Below are 25,991 nucleotides of genomic sequence, written 5' to 3'. Positions count from 1 at the left end.
GTCACTTTTATCTCCTTTGTGCCTGAGTTCTAATCCCACCTCTGTCATTGAATCTCAGTATGACCCTGGGTGAGTCACTTTATCTCCCTATACCCGAGTTCTAATCCCAGCTCTAGTTGGACAGTAGTATTGAGATTCTTCTCACCCCCCTCGAGCCCCTAGGAGACAGTTCCTGCAGTCCCAGCACCAGATCATACACCCCCCCACCTCCCCCCGAGGTAGCTGCATGAATGTTTCCAATTTTGGTAAACTTTAAAACACTTTGGGGTCCTGCTTAAGTGAAAGGTGTCAGGTAAATAATTTAAACTAACGATTCTCATGCCAGTGCTGTCTCGGATCCCAGAACCAGTCCTCTCCTGAGTCGGTGTTACAAGCCTCGTGCCACCACGTTGGCTGAAGTGTCAGCAGGGCTCAGGAGAAAGGGTGGAGTCAGAGGTCAGGTAGGGTCTTTGAGAATGAAGGGACCGGATATGCCTTTTGCTCACTGCCTGCCCTCATGTTCTGTGTTTCCTGGCTCGTTCCTTCCATTTCAGGAGCAGAGCTTCTTGAGATTCAGGGGCTGATTGATGGTCTCCCAAACCCGCAGGATCCCAAGAGAGTAGCTGAGCTGTTACTCCTCCGCAGAGAGGTGATGATCCTGCAGTTCGATGTGGCAGTCAGACATTTGATTCGGTAAGAGAGAGACTGAAACAGGGGAACAGGAACATCTTGCTCCAGTTCCAGTGCTGAAAGGGGGAATCCCAGTCAAACCAGGTACCCAGTCCCACTGCTGAGAGAGAGAATCCCAGTCACACCCAGTCCCACTGCTGAGAGAGAGAATCCCAGTCACACCCAATACCCGGTCCCACTGCTGAGAGAGAGGGAATCCCAGTCACACCCAATACCCGGTCCCACTGCTGAGAGAGAGGGAATCCCAGTCACACCCAATACCCAGTCCCACTGCTGAGAGAGAGGGAATCCCAGTCACACCCAGTACCCAATCCCACTTCTGAGAGAGAGAGTCCCAGTCACACCCAGTACCCAGTCCCACTGCTGAGAGAGAGAATCCCAGTCACACCCAGTCCCACTGCTGAGAGAGAGAATCCCAGTCACACCCAATACCCGGTCCCACTGCTGAGAGAGAGAGAACCCCAGTCACACACAGTACCCAGTCCCATTGCTGAGAGAGAGAATCCCAGTCACACCCAGTACTCAGTCCCACTCAGAGGGGGAATTCCAGTCACATCCAATACCCAGTCCCACTGCTGAGAGGAAGAATCCCAGTCACACCCAGTACCCAGTCCCACTGCTGAGAGGGAGAGTCCCAGTCACACCCAGTACCCAGTCCCACTGCTGAGAGGGAGAGTCCCAGTCACACCCAGTACCCAGTCCCACTGCTGAGAGGGAGAGTCCCAGTCACACCCAGTACCCAGTCCCACTGCTGAGAGGGAGAATCCCAGTCACACCCAGTACCCAGTCCCACTGCTGAGAGGGAGGGAATCCCAGTCACATCCAGTACCCAGTCCCACTGCTGAGAGGGAGAATCCCAGTCACACCCAGTACCCAGTCCCACTGCTGAGAGGGAGAATCCCAGTCACACCCAGTACCCAGTCCCACTGCTGAGAGGGAGAATCCCAGTCACACCCAGTACCCGGTCCCACTGCTGAGAGAGAGGGAATCCCAGTCACACCCAGTACCCAGTCCCACTGCTGAGATGGAGAGTCCCAGTCGCCCCCAGTACCCAGTCCCACTGCTGAAGGGGGGGGGAATCCCAGTCACACCCTGCCCCACTCCCACTGCTGAGAGGGAGAGTCCCAGTCACACCCAGTATCCAGTCCCACTGCTGAGAGGGAGAGTCCCAGTTGCCCCCAGTACCCAGTCCCACTGCTGAGAGGGAGAATCCCAATCACACCCAGTACAAAGTCCCACTGCTGAGAGGGAGAGTCCCAGTCACATCATGTCCCAGTCTGTCCTGCCGCTCATGGAAGGGAGAGTCCCCCCATTTTACATGGCCTCTTTTATCTGTACCCAGTCCTTCAACAGTGTACCTGTACCCAGGAGAATACAGGTACTAAATTCAATTTTACTTGGTTACTATGGCTTAATCTTCCAAAAGTATCCAAATAGACCTTCAGCTTAATCCAACCAGGGACAGCATGGCGGTCTGAGCCTTTCCCCTGGTTAGTTTCACATGTTCCTGGAATGTTATCTTCTTCTAGGAATGCATTCCTGTCAGCGGGCAACGTCACGGGCTATCAGAGGACTACAGATAGCATGTCCCACGGGCTGCCCCCTCTGAGCAACGCCACGGCCAGGAGCGCCCTCTCACCTCTGCTTCCTCTCCCACAGCTGCTGGACCCACAGAGCCACAGGGTGAGTGCAGGCCATGCGCCTCGAGGCTGTTGCGCAAGGCAGGCAGGAAAGGGCTGAAGCAGAGGATGGGGGCAGAGAGAGCCCACAAGCCTCGCACGGTTTTACCCCTTCCCAGTGCTCACATTCTTGCTGTCCCCCATGAGCCTCTGTGCCTCCCCCAGGCTTTCTGGGATAGTGACACACTTCTCCCACTCCCCCTCCCCCTATCCACCACTAGCGCCATGCATCCACCGGGCCTTTTCTAATGTTACTCCCCAGTGTATTCGCTCTGAGCCTTGTGCCATGACCAACTACTCTACAGCCAAGGTTTGCTCCTTCCATATTATTTATACCTTTTAATATCTGTCACATTCCCCCCTCAACCCCTCTATTCTCTAGGACGTACATGTTTAGGTCTTTAAGAGGGGCAATTTTGAATCTGTGTGCATGGGGACGAAGCCTGCGAGTACTTTTTCCCAGCAGGTTTTGTTCCAGACGTACACACAGACTTCCATTTTGAAAATCACTGTGGGAACATAAACCTGCATGGCACCTGCCAGTCCTCCGGGAAGAGCGGGCCATTCCCTGTCATTCCTGCAGTTCCTTTTTCCATACCGGCATTTGTAATGTCCTTTTCTCTCTGCTCCTGCATTTCATTTCAGACCTTCATGCTGTTTCCTTGGAGGAGCTCCCTCACGGATGGAGGACTCTTCCCACTGGCTGTCAGCTGTCTTCACACCATAGATCACGACATGCAGGTACCGGCCAACGACCCCGCGCTCAGTCCCTGGCGTAGTGCCGTACAGGCGGAGATATCCTGTTATACCAGGAGTCTCTGGGAAGTCACATGCATGGCCAAGCGATTACGAATAATCCTATTACAAATAGCAAAACAGGTTAGGGTGTTGCACACTGTACAATCTTTTCCTGGGGGGGGAGGGCCTAGCAGATAATCGGGAATACCAAGGAAAAAGGCCTTTGTTAATAGATCTCTTCTTTTGCCTGGGCTGGATAACCCAGCAATTTCAGGTCAGTATTCCCTTACTGCCTTTCATAGACTTCCAGGGCTGCGAGAGACCTCAAGAATCCTCTCTACTTGTGTCATCCCAGGTAAATGTTTGCCAGCCTATGATTAAAATACCTCCATCACCTCTTTGCATAAATTGTCCCAGTGCTGTTAGGAAGTTCTTCTGAATGTCAAAGCTAGAGTTCCCCTGCTTCGTTCTTTTTTTTTTTTTTTTTTATATAGTGGTAGATACAATTCTAAACGAAACATAGAATAAACATAACATCTTCAAATATTTATTTATTTATTAGTTGTTTTATATACCATCATTTCCAGAAGAAGATCACACAATGGTTTACAATATCAACATTCATATTCTTGGTCAACAATCACACTGTGTCAACATTCACATTCTTGGTCAACACCACAGCAAATACATATTCTAGTTCATGTTCATACATTTTCTAGGTCGACCCAACCGTATATATAAATTCTAATTCTACTAACAATACACTTGCTCCACTAACTATCTCTATTATTATTATTGATGTTGAAGTTATCAGCATATTGGTATTTTACATTAAATCGTATACATCGTATACGATTTAATCGTATACATTTCAGTCCACGTTTGAAACTCTTTCTTTCTGCTATCAGATGTAATGACTCTGGCAGGGAGTTCCACAATTTGGGGCCTGCTATGGAAAACATTTGGTCTCTTATTTGAGTTAGGTGTGTGTTCCTAGTGGATGGCACTGTTAGAAGTCCTTTGTTTCGTGATCTTATGGTTCTCTGTGGTGAGTAAAAATGAACTGTAACTCCTAATAGGCATGTATTGTTTGTGACGGAGAAAAAATAAAAAAAAAAGCAAGGTAAGAGCCCTTAAATTGCGGCTCTCCCTTCCGGCGATCCTTTTCTGCTGCGCCTCACCTGCCCTCCAGCCAGCCTAGTCGGCGCCGCCCCGTCCTGGGACCAAGCCCCGCCGACCTCCGATCGCAGCCCTGAGCCCCGAACCAGCCGACCACGTGGGACCCTAAGCCAGCCTACTCCCCGCTGCCACCAATCAGCAGGCAGAAAACAGAAAGCAGCTCAAAGCAGGAACTGACGGAGAAAAAATAAAAAAAAAAGCAAGGTAAGAGCCCTTAAATTGCGGCTCTCCCTTCCGGCGATCCTTTTCTGCTGCGCCTCACCTGCCCTCCAGCCAGCCTAGTCGGCGCCGCCCCGTCCTGGGACCAAGCCCCGCCGACCTCCGATCGCAGCCCTGAGCCCCGAACCAGCCGACCACGTGGGACCCTGCGAAGCAGGGCGAAGTGAACGACGCAGCCTATCAGAAGGCAGCTAGAAGGCCTTTAAATCACTGCATCTCACGTCGGCCGGAAACGCACTCACACGTAGAGAGGAAGTGCCCTCAGACTTAAATAGACACGCCGTCCTCCGGCGTCTCGCGCCGGGCGTCGCGCGTCCGAAGGAGCGCGATCTAAGGGGCCTGCCCCTTAGAGCGCCCCTTGAAGCGTCCCAGAGCCAAGTGAAAATGCACACCAGTACCTTCCAGAGCTCTGTCAAAATCCTTCTAGGTCAGGACGCCGCCCCCAGATACAATCGGACTCCCCACAGCCTTGTCATTAGAATGCCAAGTACATCTTTTACAAAGCCCAAGCAATCACCTTTACCCTAATTTCGCACTCTTCACTGCATTCTCCAGCACGCTTCTAATTCGCCTTCCAGCAGACACTCTCCTACCGTCACCCAGCAATCCATTCATCCTATCCCCGCCCATCAGCCTCTGATCCTATCGTCATCCAGCAACCTCTCATCCAATCGTCATCCAGCAACCTCCCATCCAATCGTCATCCAGCAACCTCTCATCCAATCGTCATCCAGCAACCTCTCATCCAATCGTCATCCAGCAACCTCTCATCCAATCGTCATCCAGCAACCTCTCATCCAATCGTCATCCAGCAACCTCTCATCCAATCGTCATCCAGCAACCTCTCATCCAATCGTCATCCAGCAACCTCTCATCCAATCGTCATCCAGCAACCTCTCATCCAATCGTCATCCAGCAACCTCTCATCCAATCGTCATCCAGCAACCTCTCATCCAATCGTCATCCAGCAGCCACTCTTCCATTCTTCATCAAACAGACCAAAATGCACACGGGCCTCCCAATTCCAATCCTCCAACACAGAACCTTTCTCACAGCAAAACACTCCTTGATTTCACGCCCACCCACCTACAAATCTCTTATCCCCATCATGATTTCACCGTTTACCCAAACTTTAGGCCTAGCTCTTTTTTCTTTGATACTATTCAATGCACAATCTCTCTCCAAGAAAACCCTAATTCTCAATGACATTCTCTTGGACAAAAATCCTGACTTCTGCGCCATAACTGAAACGTGGCTTAAACACACGGACACCGCACTACTTAACCAACTTCCAACTCAAAGCTACGATATCTTCTCTATCCCTAGAAAGAAGAAAAGGGGTGGAGGTATCCTTCTAGCAGCCAAAAAAGAGCTAAAAATCACTCAATTCACAATTAACTCCCCGTCAAAAATAGAATCAGGCCTATTCAAATCTGACAGTCTGCAAATCCTTCTAATCTACGCTCCTCCAGGCCTTCTGGAATCCGATGCATCACCCATTCTAGAATTAACAACAACATACTTAAATCTGGAACACCCCGCTATAATATTGGGAGATTTTAACTTACATGTCGACGACCCCATTCTCTCAACCAATTGTGAATCCTTCTTAACTGCCATGTCGGCCATAGGGTTCAAGCAGATTATAAACAAACCTACCCACAGAGCAGGTCACACCCTGGACCTAATATTTGTAAACTCTAGCATCTCTCACCCAACTCCACCCAAATGCCAACCCGTTCCCTGGTCTGACCATACTTTAATATCTTCCGCCTTTTTGCTGGAACAAATAAGCAAAAAACCTGTCCCACAACCTGAATTCATATACAGGAAATCTTGCACATCCGAGGAATTACACAATCATCTTGGCCCAGAACTCACACTCATAGACATCTCTTCACCCAATTCAGCCCTCCAATCTTGGTCTATGATAACAGAAACAGCAGCCAACAATCTCTGTCCTCTATCAACAAAAAAACTTGAACACAACTCCTCCAAAAGACAACCTTGGTTTAAAGAAGAACTTCAAAAACTGAAACACTCCCTCCGACAGAAGGAAAGCAAATGGCGGAAAACACCAACACAGACATCCCTCTCTGCTTACAAACTCGCACTCCACCAATACAAAAGCGCTACATTAAAAACAAAAAGGGACTTCTTTGCACAGAAGATCCACCATATTATCTTTGACTCCAAAGCCCTCTTTGCCTATGTATCTAATTTAACCCAAACTATGACTCCTGACATCCCTGACAACCTAGCTCAAGAAAAAGCAGAGGAGTTGGCCCTCTTCTTTAGCAACAAAATCTCCAACCTAATAACTCAGCTGAGAACCAACACTTCAACGCCATCCAACACATACCTCCACTACAACGAAGACATTTCTCTACAATCATTTGAACCCATCACTACTTCTGAGATTCTCTCTTTATTGAAGAAAATGAAACCTTCATCTCACCCTTTAGACCACATCCCATCCAAACTTCTCCTGCTAATACCAGAAACAATCTCCAATGCTCTGACAGTCATTATTAACTGTTCCCTAGCACAAGGAATCTACCCGGACGACCTGAAAATTGCATCCATCAAACCGCTCCTAAAAAAAACCCAACTTAAATCCTAATGATCCTAACAATTTCCGTCCTATATCCAATCTCCCTTTCATAGCTAAGGTAATGGAAAAATTAGTTAACTCCAGACTCTCAGACTACCTCGAAGAACACAACATTCTGTTCCCATCTCAATATGGCTTCAGAAAGCTCTAAGTACTGAATCACTGCTAATTTCCTTGACCGGACTACCTCATCATGGGCCTGGATAAAGGTCACACTTATTTACTGATCCTACTGGACCTATCAGCTGCCTTTGATACGGTTAACCACTCCACCCTACTAATTCAATTAGCAAACATCGGAATAACCGGAACAGCACTATCATGGTTCAAATCGTTCTTAGGGAACAGAAAATACAAAGTCAAAATCCACAACAAAGAATCCCAACACTACTCTTCATCCACGGGAGTTCCACAGGGCTCCTCCCTTTCACCAACGCTATTTAATGTATACCTGCTCCCTCTTTGCCAACTGCTAACTAACTTAAACCTTAAACACTTTCTGTATGCAGACGACGTCCAGATAGTCATACCCGTTAAAGAATCCTACACCAAAACTCTAGAATTCTGGGAAACTTGTCTTCAAAAAATTGATGGTCTCCTCTCAAACCTCAATCTAATACTAAACTCTTCAAAAAGTGAACTCCTCCTAATCTCTTCTGAAAACAGTAACTTTGACACAAATCCTCCACCCAATTTACAAACGCCACAAGTAAGAAACTTAGGAGCCATCGTGGATAACAGGTTAAACCTAAAAGCATTCATAAATCAAACTACTAAGGACTGTTTCTATAAACTCCAAGTCCTAAAAAGAATAAGACCACTCTTCCATTTTCATGACTACAGAACTATTCTACAATCTATAATATTTTCTAAACTAGATTACTGCAACTCTTTGCTTTTAGGTCTTCCAGCATCTCACACTAAACCCCTTCAGATGGTCCAAAACACGGCTGCGAGAATATTAACAAACACACGGAGAAGAGACCACATATCACCAATCCTCAAAGACCTGCACTGGCTGCCAATTCACTACAGAATCATATATAAGTCCATAACCACTATTTTCAAAGCTATACATCAACAATCTCAGCTCAACCTTCAAATTCCTCTCAAAAAATTCACGTCCAAAAGACCAATCAGAGAGTCCTATAGAGAAACCCTACAAATACCACACTCCAAAACCATGAAGCACATAACCGCCAGAGACAGAGCATTCTCCACTGCAGGACCAACTCTGTGGAACTCTATCCCACCAGATTTGCGACAGGAACCATGCCTTCCTACTTTTAGGAAAAGACTTAAAACGTGGCTATTCATGAAAGCTTTTCCTGAACTAAACTGAACTTATTACATTATCAACCAGTCGCCCAGACTTTGCCTTAATCATGGTAATTAACATCCCTACCTCATAAGGGCAATTCATCAATGCTATAAGCACATTGACTGGCATATATATTCTTTTAATTTAAACCCCTGCATTCTTTTCTCAGATCCAAGTTATTTTATTCCCTTGTTTTATTGTAACTGCATTCCTTAGCCTTCTCTTGATCTATGTTTTTTACTACTATTATTATTATTATTATTTATTACTAAATGTTATTTTTTGATTTTGTTCCTATCCACTTGTTAATTGTGAACCGACATGATGCGATATTTATCGCGAATGCCGGTATAGAAAAACTTAAAATAAATAAATAAATAAATATTGAAAATTAGAGTTAATACTTTATAATGAATTCTGGATTGTACAGGAAGCCAGTGTCGTGCTATCGGCGAGGGGGTGATGTGATCAAATTTCCTTGTTCCTAGTAATAGTCTAGCAGAGGCATTTTGGAGTAACTGTAGTGGTTTTAGTAGACCAAAGGGTAGGCCTAGTAAAAGGGAGTTGCAGTAGTCTAAGTTTGAAAATATTGGCATTTGTAAGACAGTACGGATGTGCTGTATTGTTAGCAGAGGTTTCAGCCGGTGTAATATTCTCAGTTTGGAGTATCCTGTTTTGATTAATTTGCTTACATGCTTTTTCAAAGTGAAGTTCTTATCGATCTGAATTCCTAGGTCTCGTACTTGATCTGAGGGAGTAATATTAATTCCTAGGTCTAGGGTTGGCAGTTTGATTATCGTGTTATCTCTCCTTAACCACACAATTTCAGTTTTTTGGGGTTTAGGGTTAGTTTCAGTTGATATTATACTGTGGGAAAAAACTCTCAAACTCTCCCATGACCATTTTAACTTGAACTACACAAAGTGCTGCATGTGTCACATCCCATAAACACAAGACATCCAGGAACTCCACCACATTCATTCCAAATGATATGAAATTAAACAAAATGCAAGTAAGAAACTCTTAAGTAGAATTACGTTCTTTAGAAAAACCTATAGATCGATATCTCTCTTGCAGAGATTTTGGTAAGGGATCCTAAAAATTTGCCCAAGCCTGATAATAGTCTTTAAGCAGTGAGCGTTGCATGTGAGACGAGGCCTTTGCCCATCACTAATACAGTCCCTGTATTTTTCCATCATTGGGCTTTGGGAGAGGGATTTTGCAATTTTGATTCTCCTCTTGCCAAAACCCCACTGTTTTGGGGATAGGCTTCTGGGGGTATATCATCCCTTGGAGCATGCCCAACTCTTTAGAAGGTTAGGTGTGGCTGTAGGAGCCAGAAGGAAGGAGCTGGAAATACCCTCAGGATTTCAAGACAGTCTTAAATGGGAAGACAGCTGAAAAGTGGTATTGCGCTTATGGATCCTTGGACCAAGGGGGAATTAACGCTACCCATGGGAAGGAGCCCCACAGCTCCCCACCATTGGGGAGCTGTGGGGCTCCTTCCCACATTCCCCTTAGGTTGAGCCCTCGGGTGCCAGGGCCGGCTGGACTTACGTGGGGTCTCTGATGAAGATGGAGGCAGACGGTGTATCTCATGGTCGGATTCCAGGCAGGGGTCGAGGCAGACGGCGTATCTCAGAGTCAGATTCCAGGCAGGGGTCCAGGCCAAGGTCAGAGCCGAGGAGATCCAAGAAAACAAGGAAGGAGACGAGGAACTCAGGAACTCAGTAGCAACCTGCAGCTCACAAGAAATGAGGAGACCTGTTGCCAAGGCATCTGAAGCAGGCAGGGACTGTCTTTAAATAGACCCTGGAAAATGTCATCGCTGAAGCCCGCGGAGCTTTCCCACTATGGGCCCTTTAAATCTGGTAGAAAGGTGCGCACGCGCACACACCTAGAGGGACAAAGACGAGGCAGCATGTTGGCGGCGTTCAAGCCGTGAGGAGGCAGGGTCAGTGTCGGCTGGCGGCGCAGATCCATGTGAAAGGGGGAAATTGCATCGGCAGCAGCTCCCTGCCGCCATCAGGGAGCCTGGACTTGCTTCCGCCAAAGGGGTAAGTGATGCCAGTCGCAGAGCTCCACGACCGGTGAGCTTAACAGTACCCCCTCCTCTAAGCCCCCTCCTAAGTGTTTCGGGATGAGAAGCTTGGAATTACTTGATTAGGTTTTTATCCAAGATATTGGAGGCTGGCTCCCAGGTATTCTTCTCTGGGGCCATATCCTTCCCAGGTGAGGAGGTTCTCCCATCTACAGCCATTTCTTCTTACATCCAGGACTTCCTGTACCTGATTCATGGTATCAGACTCCGATGCAATTTCCTGTGACCGGGGTGACTTTTGAGAGGGCCATGAGAAGATCAGCAGTTTGAGGAGGGAGATGTGGAAGATGTTATGAATACCTAAGGAATTAGGTAAGCGTAGCTGGTAGGTTATGGGCCCCATCTGTTTGATAATGGGGAAAGGGCCAATGTATCTGAGTGCCAGATGCATAGATGGTAGCCTAAGGCAGATGTGGCGCCTACTGAGCCAAACTTTGTCTCCAGGTTTGAATTGAGGTGCTGGTCTTCGATGGGCATCCGCCAATCTCTTGGACTGAGTGGCTGCCTTTTGTAACAACTCAGAAGTTCAAATCCAAAGCTTTTGAAGTTCCATAGCTGTTAATTGAGCCACTGGAGATGGAACATTGAAAGGAATTGGTAGTGGAGGTAAAGGCTGCTTCCCGTACAAATCTGAAAGAGTGAAGAACCCGTAAAGGTGGAGAAATGGGAATTATGAGAGAACTCCGCCCAGGGTAATAGATCGGCCCAGTTATCTTGCTGGTTATTGGCATATGACCAGAGAAAGGTCTTTAAGGAATGGTTGGTTAATTTGGCCTGACCATTGGCCTGCAGATGATAAGCAGTAGTAAAATCCAATGTTATATTGAACTTTTTACACAATGAAAGCCAATAGTGGGCTGTGAACTGGGAGCCTCTGTTGGAGACCACATGCTGAGGCAACCCATGAAAATGGAATACATGCTAAAAGAAGAGTCGGGCAAGCTTAGGAGCTGAAGGGAAGGCCCAGTAATGGGATGAAATGGGCCATTTTAGAGAAGCAATCAATCATGACCCAAATAACAGAGTTGCCATTAGAAAGAGGGAGGTCCACCACAAAATCGGTGGACAGGTGGGTCTAGGGTTCTCTGGGGGCTGGCAATAGCTGTAACAGCCCCCAGGGTCATCCCACCAATGGTTTCTGCTGTGCACAGGTGGAACAAGAGTCCACATAGGCTCGTACATCATGTTGCATTTGGGGCCACCAATAGTAGCGTTGAAGGAGGGCGAGAGCCCGAGCCTGGCCAGGAGGACCTGCCTCATGGGAGTCGTGGGACCATTCCAAAACTTTTTCACAGAGCCTGCGGGGAACAACTGTCTTCCCTGGAGGAACAGTCTGGAAGACGTACAGAAGGATTCATGCTGGATCTATGATGTGCTGTGGTTGTTCAGGAAGAGCCTCTGGCAGAAAGGAGCATGATAGGGTATCAGCCCGAGCATTCTTGTCCGTTGGAAGGTACCTCAAATCAAAATTGAAGCAGGTGAAGAAGAGGGACCAGCGGGCCTGTCAGGCATTCAAACATTGGGCATGTTGCAGGTGTTTGAGATTTTATGATCTGTGTAGATCGTGAACCAATGTTATGTGCCCTCCAGCCACCGGTGCCATTCCTCGAGAGCTAGCTTGATAGTGAGGAGTTCTCTGTCACCTATCCCGTAGTTACGTTCAACAGCAGAGAACTTCCAGGAAAAGAAAGAACACAGATGCAGGGTACCCTTAGGAGAGTACTGACTCAATACAGACCTAACTCCTACCGAGGATGTGTCCACTTTTAGGATGAAGGGGCGATTAGGGTCTGGATGGTGCAAGCAGGGTTCCTGTAGGAAATCTTCTTTCAGGTCCTGAAAAGCTGCCATGGCCTCGGGGGTCCAGTTCTTGACAATGGCTCCCTGGCGTGTGAGGGCTGTAAGGGGAGCCACGATCAGGGAATAGGGATGCAATGCCGGTAATAATTTGTGAACCCCAAAAACCTTTGGAGAGCCCACAGTCTGGTTGGTTGAGGCCAGTCACAGATGCTCTTTAGTTTGCTTGGATCCATGGAAAATACGCGGCTGGAAACTATATACCCTAGAAAGGGAAGGCTCTCCTTTTTGAACAGGCATTTGCCCAGCTTGGCATATAGGTGATGCTCTCAGAGGTGTTGCAGAACTCGGTGGACATCACGGTGATGAGATGGAAGGTCCTTGGAGAATATGAGGATGTCATCCAGATACAGCATGACTCTGTTATAGAGCAGATCATGGAAGATCTCATTCATTTTTTTGAAGAGCACTGGGGCATTACACAACCTGAAGGGCATAACAAGGTATTCGTAGTGCCCATCTCTTGTGTGTCATTGGGTCAAATGTGAACCAGATTGTAGGCCCCTTGTAAATCCAGTTTGGTGAAGATCTTGGCTCCCTGCAGGCGGTTGAATAATTCTGCGATCAGTGGTAATGGATAACGATCCTTTTTGGTGATCGTGTTAAGGTCATGGTAGTCAATACAGGGCCGTAGGGTGTCATCATTTCGTCACAAAGAAGAATCCCGCACCTGCTGGAGTGGTGGATGGTCGGATGAACACCTTCTCATGGTTCTCCCAGATATAGTCGGACATAGCTTTGGTTTCTGGACTGGATAGCAGGGTTTTGGTCTGCTATCTCCACATGTAATGCTCCGATGCTCACAGTGACTGGGACCTTGGTTAAGGTAACCCTCCCAGGCAACAGATCCCCTTGGATGGAGGTTATGATGAGTGGCAACTCCTTAGGACAGTTGGAATATCTAGGTGGTCCATAAGGGACTTCATAAGAAAATTCCCACCTGACCCCGAGTTCACAAGGGTCAAGACTGGGAAGCTTTGCTTGTCCAGAAAAAGGGTTGCAGAGAGAATTAGCAAGGGGGCTGGAGTGGAGAAGCCTAGAGACATGCCCCCATCACTCCCTAGGCTGGGAAGTTTCCCAGGCGGACAGAGCACTCCGAGAGTCAATGACCTGCCTCGCCGCAGTACAGGCAAAGGCCGGCCCGACGTCTTCGTAGGAGCTCTTCAGGAGGGTGATGGCCAGTATGGGTGACTGCCCGAGGTTGGGGATGATGCGGTAACGATTAAGGGAAGTTGGTGATGAACGACCCCCTGTTGTTCTCCCCCATAGAGAGCTACAGTGATGCATGGTGTGTGTGGAAAGAAGGTCACCCACCTGGAGACTTGCAAATGTGGTAAAGTCAATGACTAATGTACTTTTACTCTTAAGGGATGGTCTCCCACCATCCCAAGAGTTAAGAAAAGGTGTGGTAAAGGTGAATTGATTGATGAGTAACTGGTTTTCCCCCAGATGATCAATAATCAGATATTGTAAAATGTATACTTTGAAATGTAAATGTATGTCTTTTGCATAATGTTTCCTAGTTCTATGCTGGCCATAGAAATTGCCCTTGGGTTAGTGCACCTGTAAGTGATTGGGTCATAGTAATACCCATTGCAAATGTTAAATGTTAATTCTAGCTTGACATGCTAGAATAACTCCCTATGCAGTAATGGGATTAGCGTGTCCAAAATGCGCGTTCAAACCGATGCACATTTAATAGTGCTCATCATAGGTAAATGCCATGTAGATGAGGCTATTAGCTATTACACACGATGCAAAAAATTGCCGTGTGCCCAACACACTTTTTAACATGGAAAATTTTACGCCTGCCCTGGAGCAGGTGTAAAGTCTTGCCGCAAGTCAAGGGGACTACTTAAAAACAAAAATACTGCTTTTCTGTGGCTCCTCCTACTTAGTATCATCGCGATCTGGCTGTAGCGAGTGCTTCAAAATGGAAAAATAAGCTGTTAATAACTCCACATAGACAAATGTTTTGCAGCCCTTAGAGAGCAGAGAATTAAATTGCGAAAATCCAAGCAGCATCATCATCCCTTGCTTCAGTTTAAGCCCATCACTTCCTGTCCTTTCTGTGGAGGAATGGAGAACAACTGATTACCATCCTCACAGCACCCACTTCCTTTCATATGAAGTCACCCCTCGGTCTTCTGTTTTCAAGGCTAAATAAACACAGTTCCTTCCAGCTACCTACACGGGTCACATTATCTCAGACCCTAACCGTGTTCTTTGCTCTCCTCTGAGCTTTCTCCAAAATCTTCCTGAAGCATGGGGGCCCAGAGCTAGACAAGGGCCTCCAGCAATGGCTTTACCCATGTTGAGCAGAGTGGGTAGGGCCTTCATGCAATGCTCCCCTTCCCACCTCCCAGTATGCTGTTAGTGTTTCTTTATAACAATGCTTCATTGCTGATATATATTTAGTCTGCCTGTCGTCTGCTACAACCTCCACATTCTCTCCTGCAGTACTACTGGCTAACCGTCACTCCCCGAGTTAATGTTTGGGGTTGGCTGAACAGATGGTGCTGCAGTTCTGCAGTCACCGTGGGTGCCTGCGTGCTTTGCGAGGTCTGTGTGGCTGAGGGGTCCATAAGCCTTATAGCAGTGTCTTGCCCCCCCACCTCTAGCTGTGCCTGTGCGGACTCAATGACCAAGAGCGAAGCATAGCTCACGGGGAGCTGGTTGGGGTGCAGTTGCTAATGGAAGATGTCCTGCAGGGAGGCCATGAGCTCATCTCCTTTCAGCTGGAAGACTGGGGCAGTCAGGATGCTTCATACCCCAAGAGCAAACAGGTATTTTCCTGGGAAATCAGTTAATCTGTTAGGATCTTGCAAGGTCTCAAGCTAAAGCTTGTAGCAAGTGGTGCGCATGAGCTTTACCCATGACCTATTTACTCTTCTTTTAATGCTAAATTCACACAATATATTTATATTACATCAGTTCCTACCTTAAATCATTGGACAGGAACTAATCATGATATGCTTCAGGCCATGACTGTGATTGACAGCTGTCCGAGCCTAAGCAGATTTTAGATACTGCCATGTAGTCTTCTTAAAAATCGTGTAGCTGATTTTGTAAGTTATTATTGGGTAACACCAAAAACTGCATAATAATAAACTATAAAGGGCTTGTGTATGTCAGAAGGCACAATGCATAATTTATTTGATACAGGAAGACGAGGAGCTTTTGAAAGCATGCAGCATATTTCACTTTAGACTGTGAAATATGTCCCATATTCTTTGAACACTGCCCTGTTCCCTCTCCTGATCCCAGCCCAAGCTTGCAGAAGGAGGTGAGCTGAGCATGGAGCGAGTGCAGCCAGGAAGGAAGCCTTCCACCGATGTATCAGGACTGCATGATCCCGTAACTGCCTATGCTTTGCTGAGGTCATTCCTCATCATCTGGAAACAGCTGGAGGTATTTAAGGAGGCCTGGGGCCGAATCAGGCTTCATACTGAGGATATCAACACCCTCCCTCTCTATAAACAATTTGCTGAACTATACAGGTGAGTTTTAGCCAATGCAAAAATCTTAAAGGGTTGATTAGCTCCAGTTTCAAACTTGTGAGCAGTAGCACCAGTTGTCAGAGATTGACCATTTGTTGCAGCTTTCATAAAAATTAATAATTCAACTAACCTTTAAACGATATCCTGCATTGGTTCACTTCATGATTGCATCAGGGGCTTGAGCAGATTAATGCCTGGAGCAGATTAATGCCTGGTTAAAGCAGAAAGAAGGCAGGAGCTGCTTGTAGGCTTGCAGGTACAAAATAGCCCATGGGCCTGCAAGATCCCTGAAGGGTTTCAAAATTTCCCCAAATAAGGTAGCCTGCTACATAACATGTGTAAGGGAGGGGGGTTGCAAAACTGTCCCTTACTAGCAGGCCTCAGACCCTAGTGTGGGAGCAGAGTAGAGTGGGAGTGGTAGAGGTGGTTGGCACTCCCCTGTCGGTGGCCGCTCTTGTGCACTCGTGGTACAGGATTCTTCATGCTCTCTTTCAGAGAGTGGGAGAGATCCTTTTGGGGTGAGGGACTGCCTGCCTCCTTTCTTGGGAAGGTGTCTAGTGCCCAATATCAGGGTGCCCAGGCCTTCAGGAATAGTGAGACACTTCCCTTGGGAGGGGTCCAAGAGTGCATTCCTAGGATTTCCTGAGGTCCCTAGGAGGAAGGGGGATTAAATTCATAATCCTGTTCTGTCTGAGAGAGAATTTTTCAGAGTTTGAGAGGGGATTTCTCTTTGTGTGGAGTCAGAGGGAAAACTGCCTGACAAGGGAAGGTCCTTAGAGTTTACAGCCTGAGGAAAGCATCAGCAGAGGTTCCCCTTGTCTAGGGAGGGGCATCCAGCTCTAATCCACTGGATCTCAGATTTTGCAGATGTTACCAGGGGAAGTGCCCAGGGAGGGGTTTTTTCCTTACCAAGAGTAAGTCAGAATTGTTGCTGGCTGAGACTGTTTTCTTGGAACATTATTTTTCTGTACTGAATGTGCCTACAAGAAATGTACCTGCTGTGGCTTTCACATGCAATCGAGTTTACCACTAAAGGATTTACAGTGGTAGGGTGTTTTTCCCCTGCTGGTCCATTGCAAAGGTCCTCCAGAAAAAAATTCCTAAGGGATTTTAAAGAGTTGCCCTTTCTACCCTGCACAGGAAGGACCTGGGAGCATGGGAACTGCAATGGCCCATGACCACCTATTTGAGCCCCTTTCGCCAAGGAAGAGTTAGGGCAGAGACTACACATGTAATACACGGTATTATCTTGGTACTACATGGCCATATGCAGAGCTGCTGTATGACCCTTAATGTTCAAGGAATTTTAATATGAAAAATCCCTAAATGTTTGCTCTGCACAGAGGTGACTCTGGCTGTATGGGCATGTCCTGACACAGCAATGTTGACTTTCTCATTTCTCAGCATTCTTAGATATTCCACATCAACCCTTCCTTCTACGACTTATGCTTTTACAGCAATGTATGATGACAGGAGCAGTGACGATATGGTGTGCACAGGTGCTCGTGTGTTTTCCACACTAAGCACATCTTGTACTATGTCTCTCTAGGGTTGAGATCCTGCACCCTGCCATGAAAGCCTTGGCAAGGCATATGGGTCAAGAAGATCAGTTTGAGGGACTTATGATGAGGGCTGATTCCGAGCTTCCACCCCAAGGAGCCTCAGAAGTAGAGATCAGACGTCGCCAGGTGAGCAGCATCTCCCAGGAGTCTTGGAGGTAGAGCTTAGTCATCATCAGGCAAACAACGTCCTCAGGCTTCTCAGAGGTGGAGCTTAGACATTGCTAGGTGAAGAGCACTGGAGGGAGCATTTGAACTTTCAGCCCCTTTCCTTGATGAGGGTTTTTTGGGTTTTTTTTAATTTGAAAATTTGTATTTTTGAAACTTCCACAAAAGATTACACATCATAATAGCAATCTTCGCTGAACTCCAGTACACATTACACCGCTACAAAAAATATTCCTAAAGCCAGGTACATGTGACTTGGATTAGCCTCTGTTGGAAACAGGATGCTGGGCTTCATGGACCCTTGGTCTGACCCAGTATGGCATGTTCTTTTTTTTTAAATTATCTATTCATTTTCATATCATTACAAACATCCAAAATAGTTGTAACATGAAATTTTACATTCCAGCACAAACCATTCTTCTGTAACATTGTTAAGAAGCAATGAGGACCCTTGGAATTTCATTAGAGTAGTTTAAACAATAAGTAATTTCTAAATTTAATAAGGAATTTTACAGATTTCTCTTTATATTATACCTCAATCTGGTTAGATGTTGCCTACCTCAATCTTACATTTATCTAAGAAAGCTCTTAAATGTACGGGTTCATAATAAACATACTTATTGTTCTTATACATAAATGTACACTTACATGGATATTTAATAACTGCCTGGATCCCCAATGCTTTAGCTTTTGACAACATCTCAACAAATTCTTTCCTTCTAGTTTGAGTTTCCTTTGTGAGATCAGGGTAGATCCATATTTTTTGACCAAAAAATGTTTTGTCACGGTTCTGAAGAAAAGTTTTAAAAATCATCTCTCTATCTCTTTCTTTCACAAAGGATACTAATAATGTCCCTCTGAATTCAATTTGTTCCTCAGAGGGAGCTTCCAGAAAGGCAGTTAATTCTGTTTCTAAATTAACTTCTAATGACCTGGGTTCATTTCTAACTCCTATATTAGGTAGAAAATAGATTTTTGAGATATCTGGTATTTTATCTTGTGTTATTAATAAGACATTCATCAGATATTTTTTAAATTGTTCTTTAGGCGAGATCAATTTCGCACTTGGAAAATTTAACATCCTCAAGTTTAAATATCTCATCTTGTTTCAATCTTTTCATAATTTCTTTTCATTTGCTCATCTGATTTAAACAGATTAATTTGAACTTCTTTTATAGATGATAATTGTACAGAGATCTCATTAATCTTAGTTTCATGAGTATTTACCACAGGTTCAATTACATTCATTTTACATTGAGATACATTTATAGATTTAGTTAATGATGTTATTGAATTTTCTAAAGTCATTAGGGCTTTCCATATAGAATCCAGAGTGATCACTTCTGGTTGTACAATTTTCTGAATATTGAGGTTCAGCAACATCTCTCCTTCCTGGGATACTTCTGAAATCTTTAAGATTTCAGTAGCCAGGTTTCCTTCACCTTGCTCTGATGTTATATTTACCCCTGTTAGTCCACCTTCCAATTCCTCCTCTGAGATAATGGGTCTACATGCTAATAGCAGTTTCCCATGATCTGAATTTGAGAGGGGTCCCGGGGTAGGATGCAGAGGGGTTTGAGGTGCTCCGGGGCTTAAGGAAGTTTGAATGTCCAGGAGGGTTAGGTTTTGCTCTAAACTTAAACCCTCAGCGGACTTAGCACCCGGTGTTGATACTGCAACTGGTGTGAAAAAACCCTCTATTGCTTGCTGCATGAGGGTAGGTTGCGGTGGTACAGAGGAATCGATACGCAAACGCCCCTTACGTTTTGTGTGTGGCATTATGAGGTAGACAAAAAATATAAAGGGTTCCTACCACACCTGTTTCCTTTCTACGATTTCCTTGGTCCTCTGGGAGGGTCGGGAGAGTTCAAAAGCAAATTATTAAAGTATTATTTGTATTCCATCTCCAGCCATCGGAAGCAAGTCGGAAATAAGTTGGGCGCCCCTTTGACGGCGCGCGGCTTAGACGTCGCACCGGTGGACGCTACGCGCCGCGGTTGCGGCACTTTTATATCGGTAGAGTGGTCGCGGCAAAATGACGTCAGATGGGTGGAGGAGGGTTTCGCAGGGCCGGGAACCTCACCCCACTTCAGGCAGGTCTTTTACTCCTCTCCTTCCTCACTTTAATGCCGCGGCTGCGGCACTTTTATATCGGTAGAGTGGTCGCGGCAAAATGACGTCAGATGGGTGGAGGAGGGTTTCGCAGGGCCGGGAACCTCACCCCACTTCAGGCAGGTCTTTTACTCCTCTCCTTCCTCACTTTAATGCCGCGGCTGCGGCACTTTTATATCGGTAGAGTGGTCGCGGCAAAATGACGTCAGATGGGTGGAGGAGGGTTTCGCAGGGCCGGGAACCTCACCCCACTTCAGGCAGGTCTTTTACTCCTCTCCTTCCTCACTTTAATGCCGCGGCTGCGGCACTTTTATATCGGTAGAGTGGTCGCGGCAAAATGACGTCAGATGGGTGGAGGAGGGTTTCGCAGGGCCGGGAACCTCACCCCACTTCAGGCAGGTCTTTTACTCCTCTCCTTCCTCCATGGCATGTTCTTATGCTCTTAGTGTTGGTTACATATATAAAGAATCCTTTCCCCCCTTTCCTCCAATGCACTCCAGTATGTTAAGGAATTATACAAAATATATATCAGGAGAATGTCAACAGTAATAAGACAGCTAAATCTCTAGGGATGCTTATCCCGCCATGCAGGGAAAGGTTCCCATATCTTCAGATACTTTTTTTTAAATCATTTTTCAAGCCACTGTTAATTTCCCCATATAAAATACAGGCCAAATACGCTTCCCCAAATTGAGTACATATGGCATGGTTGCTTTCCTCCAAGAGGCTGCAACCTCACATCTAGCACAACTATAATTTGTAACAAAAGTTTAACTTTATCCGTAGGGATATCAGAGGTATAAAGAGATAAATGGATTTTAGGGTCCATTGCTATCAAGCTATATCAACTTTATAATCTCCCCCCAAATACAACTGAACAGTAGCACGTGACGACCTCATATAGAAAAAGATACTGATGTGTGACCATAAAGGTGTCAACAAGAGCTGTCCACTGTAGAATAAAATGTATGCAGATTTCCAGGAAGCTAGTGTTTTTAGAATCTTTGCTAGTGTGTCTTTAAGTAAATGTGCTTGTTAATTCAAAGGGCTGGTATCTACAGGAGTTTTGTTACCACCTACCCACCCCTAGGGTTTTTTTTTCTCTTAAATAGTTCTTCCTGTACATATTCAGATCATTCCAGATCAGTGGGTTGTGTATCCCTACCAGCAGATGGAGTCAGAGAACAAAACCTTTCGACACCGCTACATAAGAGAGAGTGCCACCTGCAGTCCCTCTGAATGTCTCTGACTCCAGCAGATGGTAGAGAGGCAAAACTGCAGTCTAGGATTTAGATAAGAAAAAAAAAAGTGTAGTTAGTTTAGATTAGCTGAGCTGAGATTTTGCTCCCCTAGGGGTTAGTTCTTCCAATTACTTTGGTTAAGTGAATAATCTAACACATAAGTATCAATCTAACAACCTGTATATTAGTCGCTATTGGCAGAATGTCATTTATTCAGTGTAACATTTGTGGTTCTCATGTCCCAAGGCCTACCATTTGAAGACTTGAGGGCTTTCCAATTTGTGTGCATCTGTCTACAATGAAAAAGCAGGTAATTAATTTCAAAGAGGAACTGTTCAGGTTCCCCTTTCTTGAAGCATCCAGAATATTTTCCCCAGCTTCCACAGAAGATTCAGAAACTCAAGAATAAATGGTTTACAGTGGGATCTAGTAGAACAAGACATGTGACTATATGACACTCAATTTCCCCAACTGGGCAGCATCCTGAAAACTCACCCCCACTCCCACAGAGAAGTCAGACATCAAGGATTCAGAAACCCAAGAATAAATGGATTACTGTAGGCTCCAGCAGAATAAGACCTGTGATGAAGAGATACTCAGTCTCACCTCGTTTACCCTTTCATTTTACCTTTTAAGCATTGGATAACAAAGACATTCCAGCAATAGAAAATGAAGCAATGTCTGAAATGGATGTAGTTATCCAGAAACCCTTAAACATTATTAAATGTCATAAGAAGAAGCTTTTTTCTTGGGAGACTCGGTCATCAGATGAACCAATTTGGGAAACCATTTTGGTGAGGACAAAACAGTTAAATGCCTTCCAGGATTCTTAGCCAGGAGAAATACCAACCAGAGAATCGATGCAATTATAGAAGAAAGTAAATGCGCCGATATCAATGTTATCATCCATCTCAAGACCAATGACCTTGCTAGAAATTGTATCCTTGAAGTACAGGAAGCTTTCCAAAATCTAGGGAAGAGGATTATTCACATGGCAAAGACTATTGCCTTTTCAGAAGTATTACCTGTTCAAGAAAAGGGAAAGGAAAGGTTATGCCATATAGAGAATTTCAATGCCTGGCTCAAAACCTGGTGTAAAGAATGTGGATTTGGATACATGGGAGGCTGGGCCCATGTATGGAGCAATAAAAGGTTGTATGGTAAGGATGGCCTACATTTCACTGTGGCAGGAAAGAGGATGCTAAGTGAAAAATTCAGATGATACATTATCAGGCATATAAACTAGGAAGCAGGGGTGGCAGGAGGTGGCCAATGAAATTGCTATGTCATCCCCAAATAAGTAGGAAGAAAAAGTAACAAAATCAATCAATTCAAAAAAACAGAAAAGATAACTAGGAAGAGCAGCTGAAAAGCTCTGACTACAATTGCTCGTAGTCTGACCAATAAAATCCCAGACTTATTTATTTATTTATTTAAATTCTTTTAATATACCGATACTCAAGACAAGGTCTTATCGTACCGGTTTACAATAAACTAGGGGGAACCAGTTAACAAAGAAAGCAAAAAGTTACATTATAACAGGGAAAGTGGAACTAGGCTGTTAGAAGAGGATAGGTTAAACAATTTCTAATTGGAGAGAAGGGCATATAAGCAGGAGAAAGTGCTTACAAGGTAGGAATTATATACAAATTTACATTGTGTCTACGATTAGGCAAATTTTATCAAAGTGCAATAAGGCGAAAAACAGTTCCTTTGAGTTGCGGAAAGGGACGCAACCGTGGGGTATGTGACTGTGTGGGTGACCCTGAGGCTTCTTCAAGGGTATGCTTGGGCGAACAGCCATGTTTTTAATTTTTTTCTGAAAGTGATATGTCAATGTTCCTAGCGGAGATCTGGCGGGAGAGAGTTCCAGTGATGCGGCCCAGCAGTTGATAGTGCTCGTTTTTGAATAGTGTTGTGCAGAACGGATTTTTTGGGGGGAACCTGGATGGAGTCTCTGTATGCAGATCTGGTGGGTCTTGCAGAGGAGTGTGGTTTGAGGGGTATGGTAAGTTGGAGCAAGGATTCCTGAAATAAGGTTTTGTGGATAATAGTGTCTTGAAGAGAATTCTGTAGCGAATGGGTAGCCAGTGAAGTATTTTTAGAATCGGGGTGATGTGGTCCATGCGGCGGGAGTTTGAGAGGATCCTGGCTGCAGCGTTTTGCAGCATTTGAAGAGGTTTGGTAGAAGAGGCCGGGAGACCAAGCAACAGCGCATTACAATAATCAATCTTTGAGAATAGTATGGCTTGAAGGACCGAACGGTAGTCGTGGAAGTGTAGGAGAGGTCTTAACTGTTTTAATACCTGTAGTTTGTAAAAGCCTTCTTTAGTGATGTTGTTGATGAATTTTTTAAAGTTCATTCTAGAGTCTAGGAAGGCCCCAAGGTCTCTCACTTGATTTACTAGAGGTGTGTTAGTATTGATGGCTAGCGGGTTATTGTTGTTAGGGGAAATGACTAGCAGTTCGGTACTTGGACGTACAGACTTGCAGGCCCTAAAGCTGAAGGCGGACTTGGACATTGCTGTTACAAAGACATGGTTCACTGAGTCTCATGATTGGGATGTGGCCATCCCAGGCTATAACTTGTTAAAGAAGAACAGAGAGGACAGAAAGGGGGGGAGAGTAGCTAATTATATCAAAACAATATCCAAGCAACTGAATTGCAAGGGACATGGAGTGGAGAAGAAGCATTATGTTCTGTCCTAAAAAAAGAGATGGTGCTTCCATTTTTACTGGTGTGATCTACAGGCCTCCAACTCAAACAGAAGAACTGGACAGAGAACTTATTGAAGACATCCAAAAGGTGAGAAAGAAGGGAAAGTGTTACTAGGAGATTTTAATCTGCCAGATATGAATTGGAGCATCCCTTCTGCGGAATATACAAAAAGTAGAGAGATAGTGGATGCCCTTCAAGGGATTCTGCTCAAACAAATGGTAATGGAGCCCACAAGAGAAGGTGTGATACTCGATCCAGTGCTCACTCATGGAGATAATGTCTCTGATGTTCACGTAGGAGCTCATCTGAGCACCAGTGATCATCAGACTGTATGGTTCAATATTGCAAATGGGATTCATAGAAGTCACACAAAGACCCAAGTTTTGAATTTCACAAATATGGACTTTGTCAAAATGGGGACATACTTGGAGAAAGACCTGGAAGATTGGGAGAAAATGGGAGAGGTAGAATAACAGTGGAGCAAATTAAAAAGAGCTATTACAAACACAACAAATCTATATATTAGAGAAGTAAACAAGAGTAAGAGGAAAAAGAAACTGATCTGGTTCTGAAAGGAGGAGGCTGAATCAATAAAGGCAAAAAGTACAGCATTCAACAAGTATAAAGGATCCCAAAAAAAGGAACACAAGGAAGAATATCTGTTAAAACCGAGGGAGATAAAGAAAGAAATCAGGAAAGCAAAAGGTCAGACAGAAGAAAGGATTTTCAAAGAGGTAAAGCGAAGTTACAAAATATTTTTTACATATATCAGAGAAAGAAGGGAGGCCAGAAGTGGTATAGTGAAATTGAAAGGTCAAAAGGATCACTGTGTGGGAAGAGATGAAATAATGGCAGAAATATTAAACAAATACTTCATTTCGAAGTTCACTAAAGAAGACCCTGGAGAAGGACTGTTGCTGGTTGATAAGACCAAAGATGGGGATGGGGTAGACGAAACTCCATTTACAGAAAAGAATGTGTGGAAAGAGCTAGTTGAACTGAAAGTGGACAAGGCCATGGGGCCGGATTAGGTTCATCCCAAAATACTGAGGAAGCTCAGAGTTGTGCTGGGGGGTCCACTGAGTGACCTGTTCAATAGATCTCTGGAAACGAGAGTAGTGCTGCAGGATTGGAGAAGAGTGGTGATGGTCCTGCTTCACAAGAGTGGTAACAGAGAAAAGGCTGGAAACTACAGGCCAGTTAGCCTCACCATGGTGACGGGAAAATTAATGGAGACTTTGTTGAAGGAAAGGATAGTGAACTATCTACCATTGGTTGAGTTGCTGGCAGCATGGATTCATCAGGAGAAAGTCCTGCCAGACAAATCTGATCAAGGAAGAGGACTCATTGTAATCTACTTGGATTTCATTAAAGCTTTTGATAAGGTCCCACTTAGGAGGCTTGTGAATAAAATGAAAAGCTTGGGAGTGAGTGCCAAGGTGGTGGCATGGATTACAAATAGAAGACAGCATGTAATGTTAAATGGAACCTGCTCTGAAGAGAGAAAGGTGTTAAGTGGAGTGCCACAGGGATTGGTGTTGGACCAGTTCTGTTCAATATCTTTGTGAGCGACCTGGTGGAAGGGATAGCAGATACATTTTGTCTATTTGCAGATAATACTAAGATCTGCAACAGAGAGGACACATCTGAAGGAGTAGAGAGAATGAAAAATGAATTAAGAAAACCTGAAGAATGGTCGAAGATTTGGCGGTTAGGATTCAATGCCAAGACTTTCAGAGTCACGCAACTGGGATGCGGTAATCCAAAAGAACTGTAGGTGATGGGAGTGAAAGACTGATGTGCACAGATCAAGAAAGGGGCCTTGGGGTGATAGTGTCTGGCAATCTGACAAGGTGATAGCTAAAGCCAGAAGAATGCTGGGTTCATAGAGAGAAGAATACCAGTAAGAAAAAGGAGGTGATCCCCTTGTACAGGTTCTTGGTGAGGCCTCACCTGGAGTCCTACGTTCAGTTCTTGAAACTATATCTCATAAAGGATAGAGACAGGATGGAGGCGGTCCAGAGAAGGGTGACCAAAATTGTGTGGTGTCTCCATTGAATGACTTATGAAGAGGCTGAAGGACCTAAATATGTATATCCTGGAAGAAAGGAGGTGTATGAGAGATATGATACAGACCTTCAGATACCTGAAAGGTTTTAATGATGCACAAACATCTAACCATTTCCATTGGAAAAGAAATGAATTGAATCTCCAGAGCTACAATTCAGAGCCAACATCAGGAAATATTTCTTCATGGAGAGGGTGGTGGATGACTGGAATGCCCTTCCAGAGAAATGGTGAAGAAAAAACAGTCA

At 45.1% G+C, this 25,991-nt stretch overlaps 1 protein-coding gene across 1 annotated transcript in view; it reads left to right on the top strand.

Annotated features, from left to right (window-relative positions):
- Positions 1-25,991, top strand: part of LOC115088588 — a 223,390-nt gene that overhangs the window by 119,249 nt on the left and 78,150 nt on the right. Inside the window, exons 20-25 of the mRNA XM_029596845.1 lie at positions 534-672; positions 2,199-2,352; positions 2,994-3,089; positions 14,999-15,163; positions 15,645-15,877; positions 17,427-17,565. Of these exons, the coding sequence (XP_029452705.1) occupies positions 534-672; positions 2,199-2,352; positions 2,994-3,089; positions 14,999-15,163; positions 15,645-15,877; positions 17,427-17,565 (926 nt within the window). The remainder of the gene's footprint in view (positions 1-533; positions 673-2,198; positions 2,353-2,993; positions 3,090-14,998; positions 15,164-15,644; positions 15,878-17,426; positions 17,566-25,991) is intronic.

The sequence above is a fragment of the Rhinatrema bivittatum genome, chromosome 3, assembly GCF_901001135.1.
Source record: "Rhinatrema bivittatum chromosome 3, aRhiBiv1.1, whole genome shotgun sequence".
NCBI classification, from domain to species: domain Eukaryota; kingdom Metazoa; phylum Chordata; class Amphibia; order Gymnophiona; family Rhinatrematidae; genus Rhinatrema; species Rhinatrema bivittatum.
Note: the sequence above shows the minus strand (reverse complement) of the source record. Positions and strands in the feature narration are given on the sequence as shown.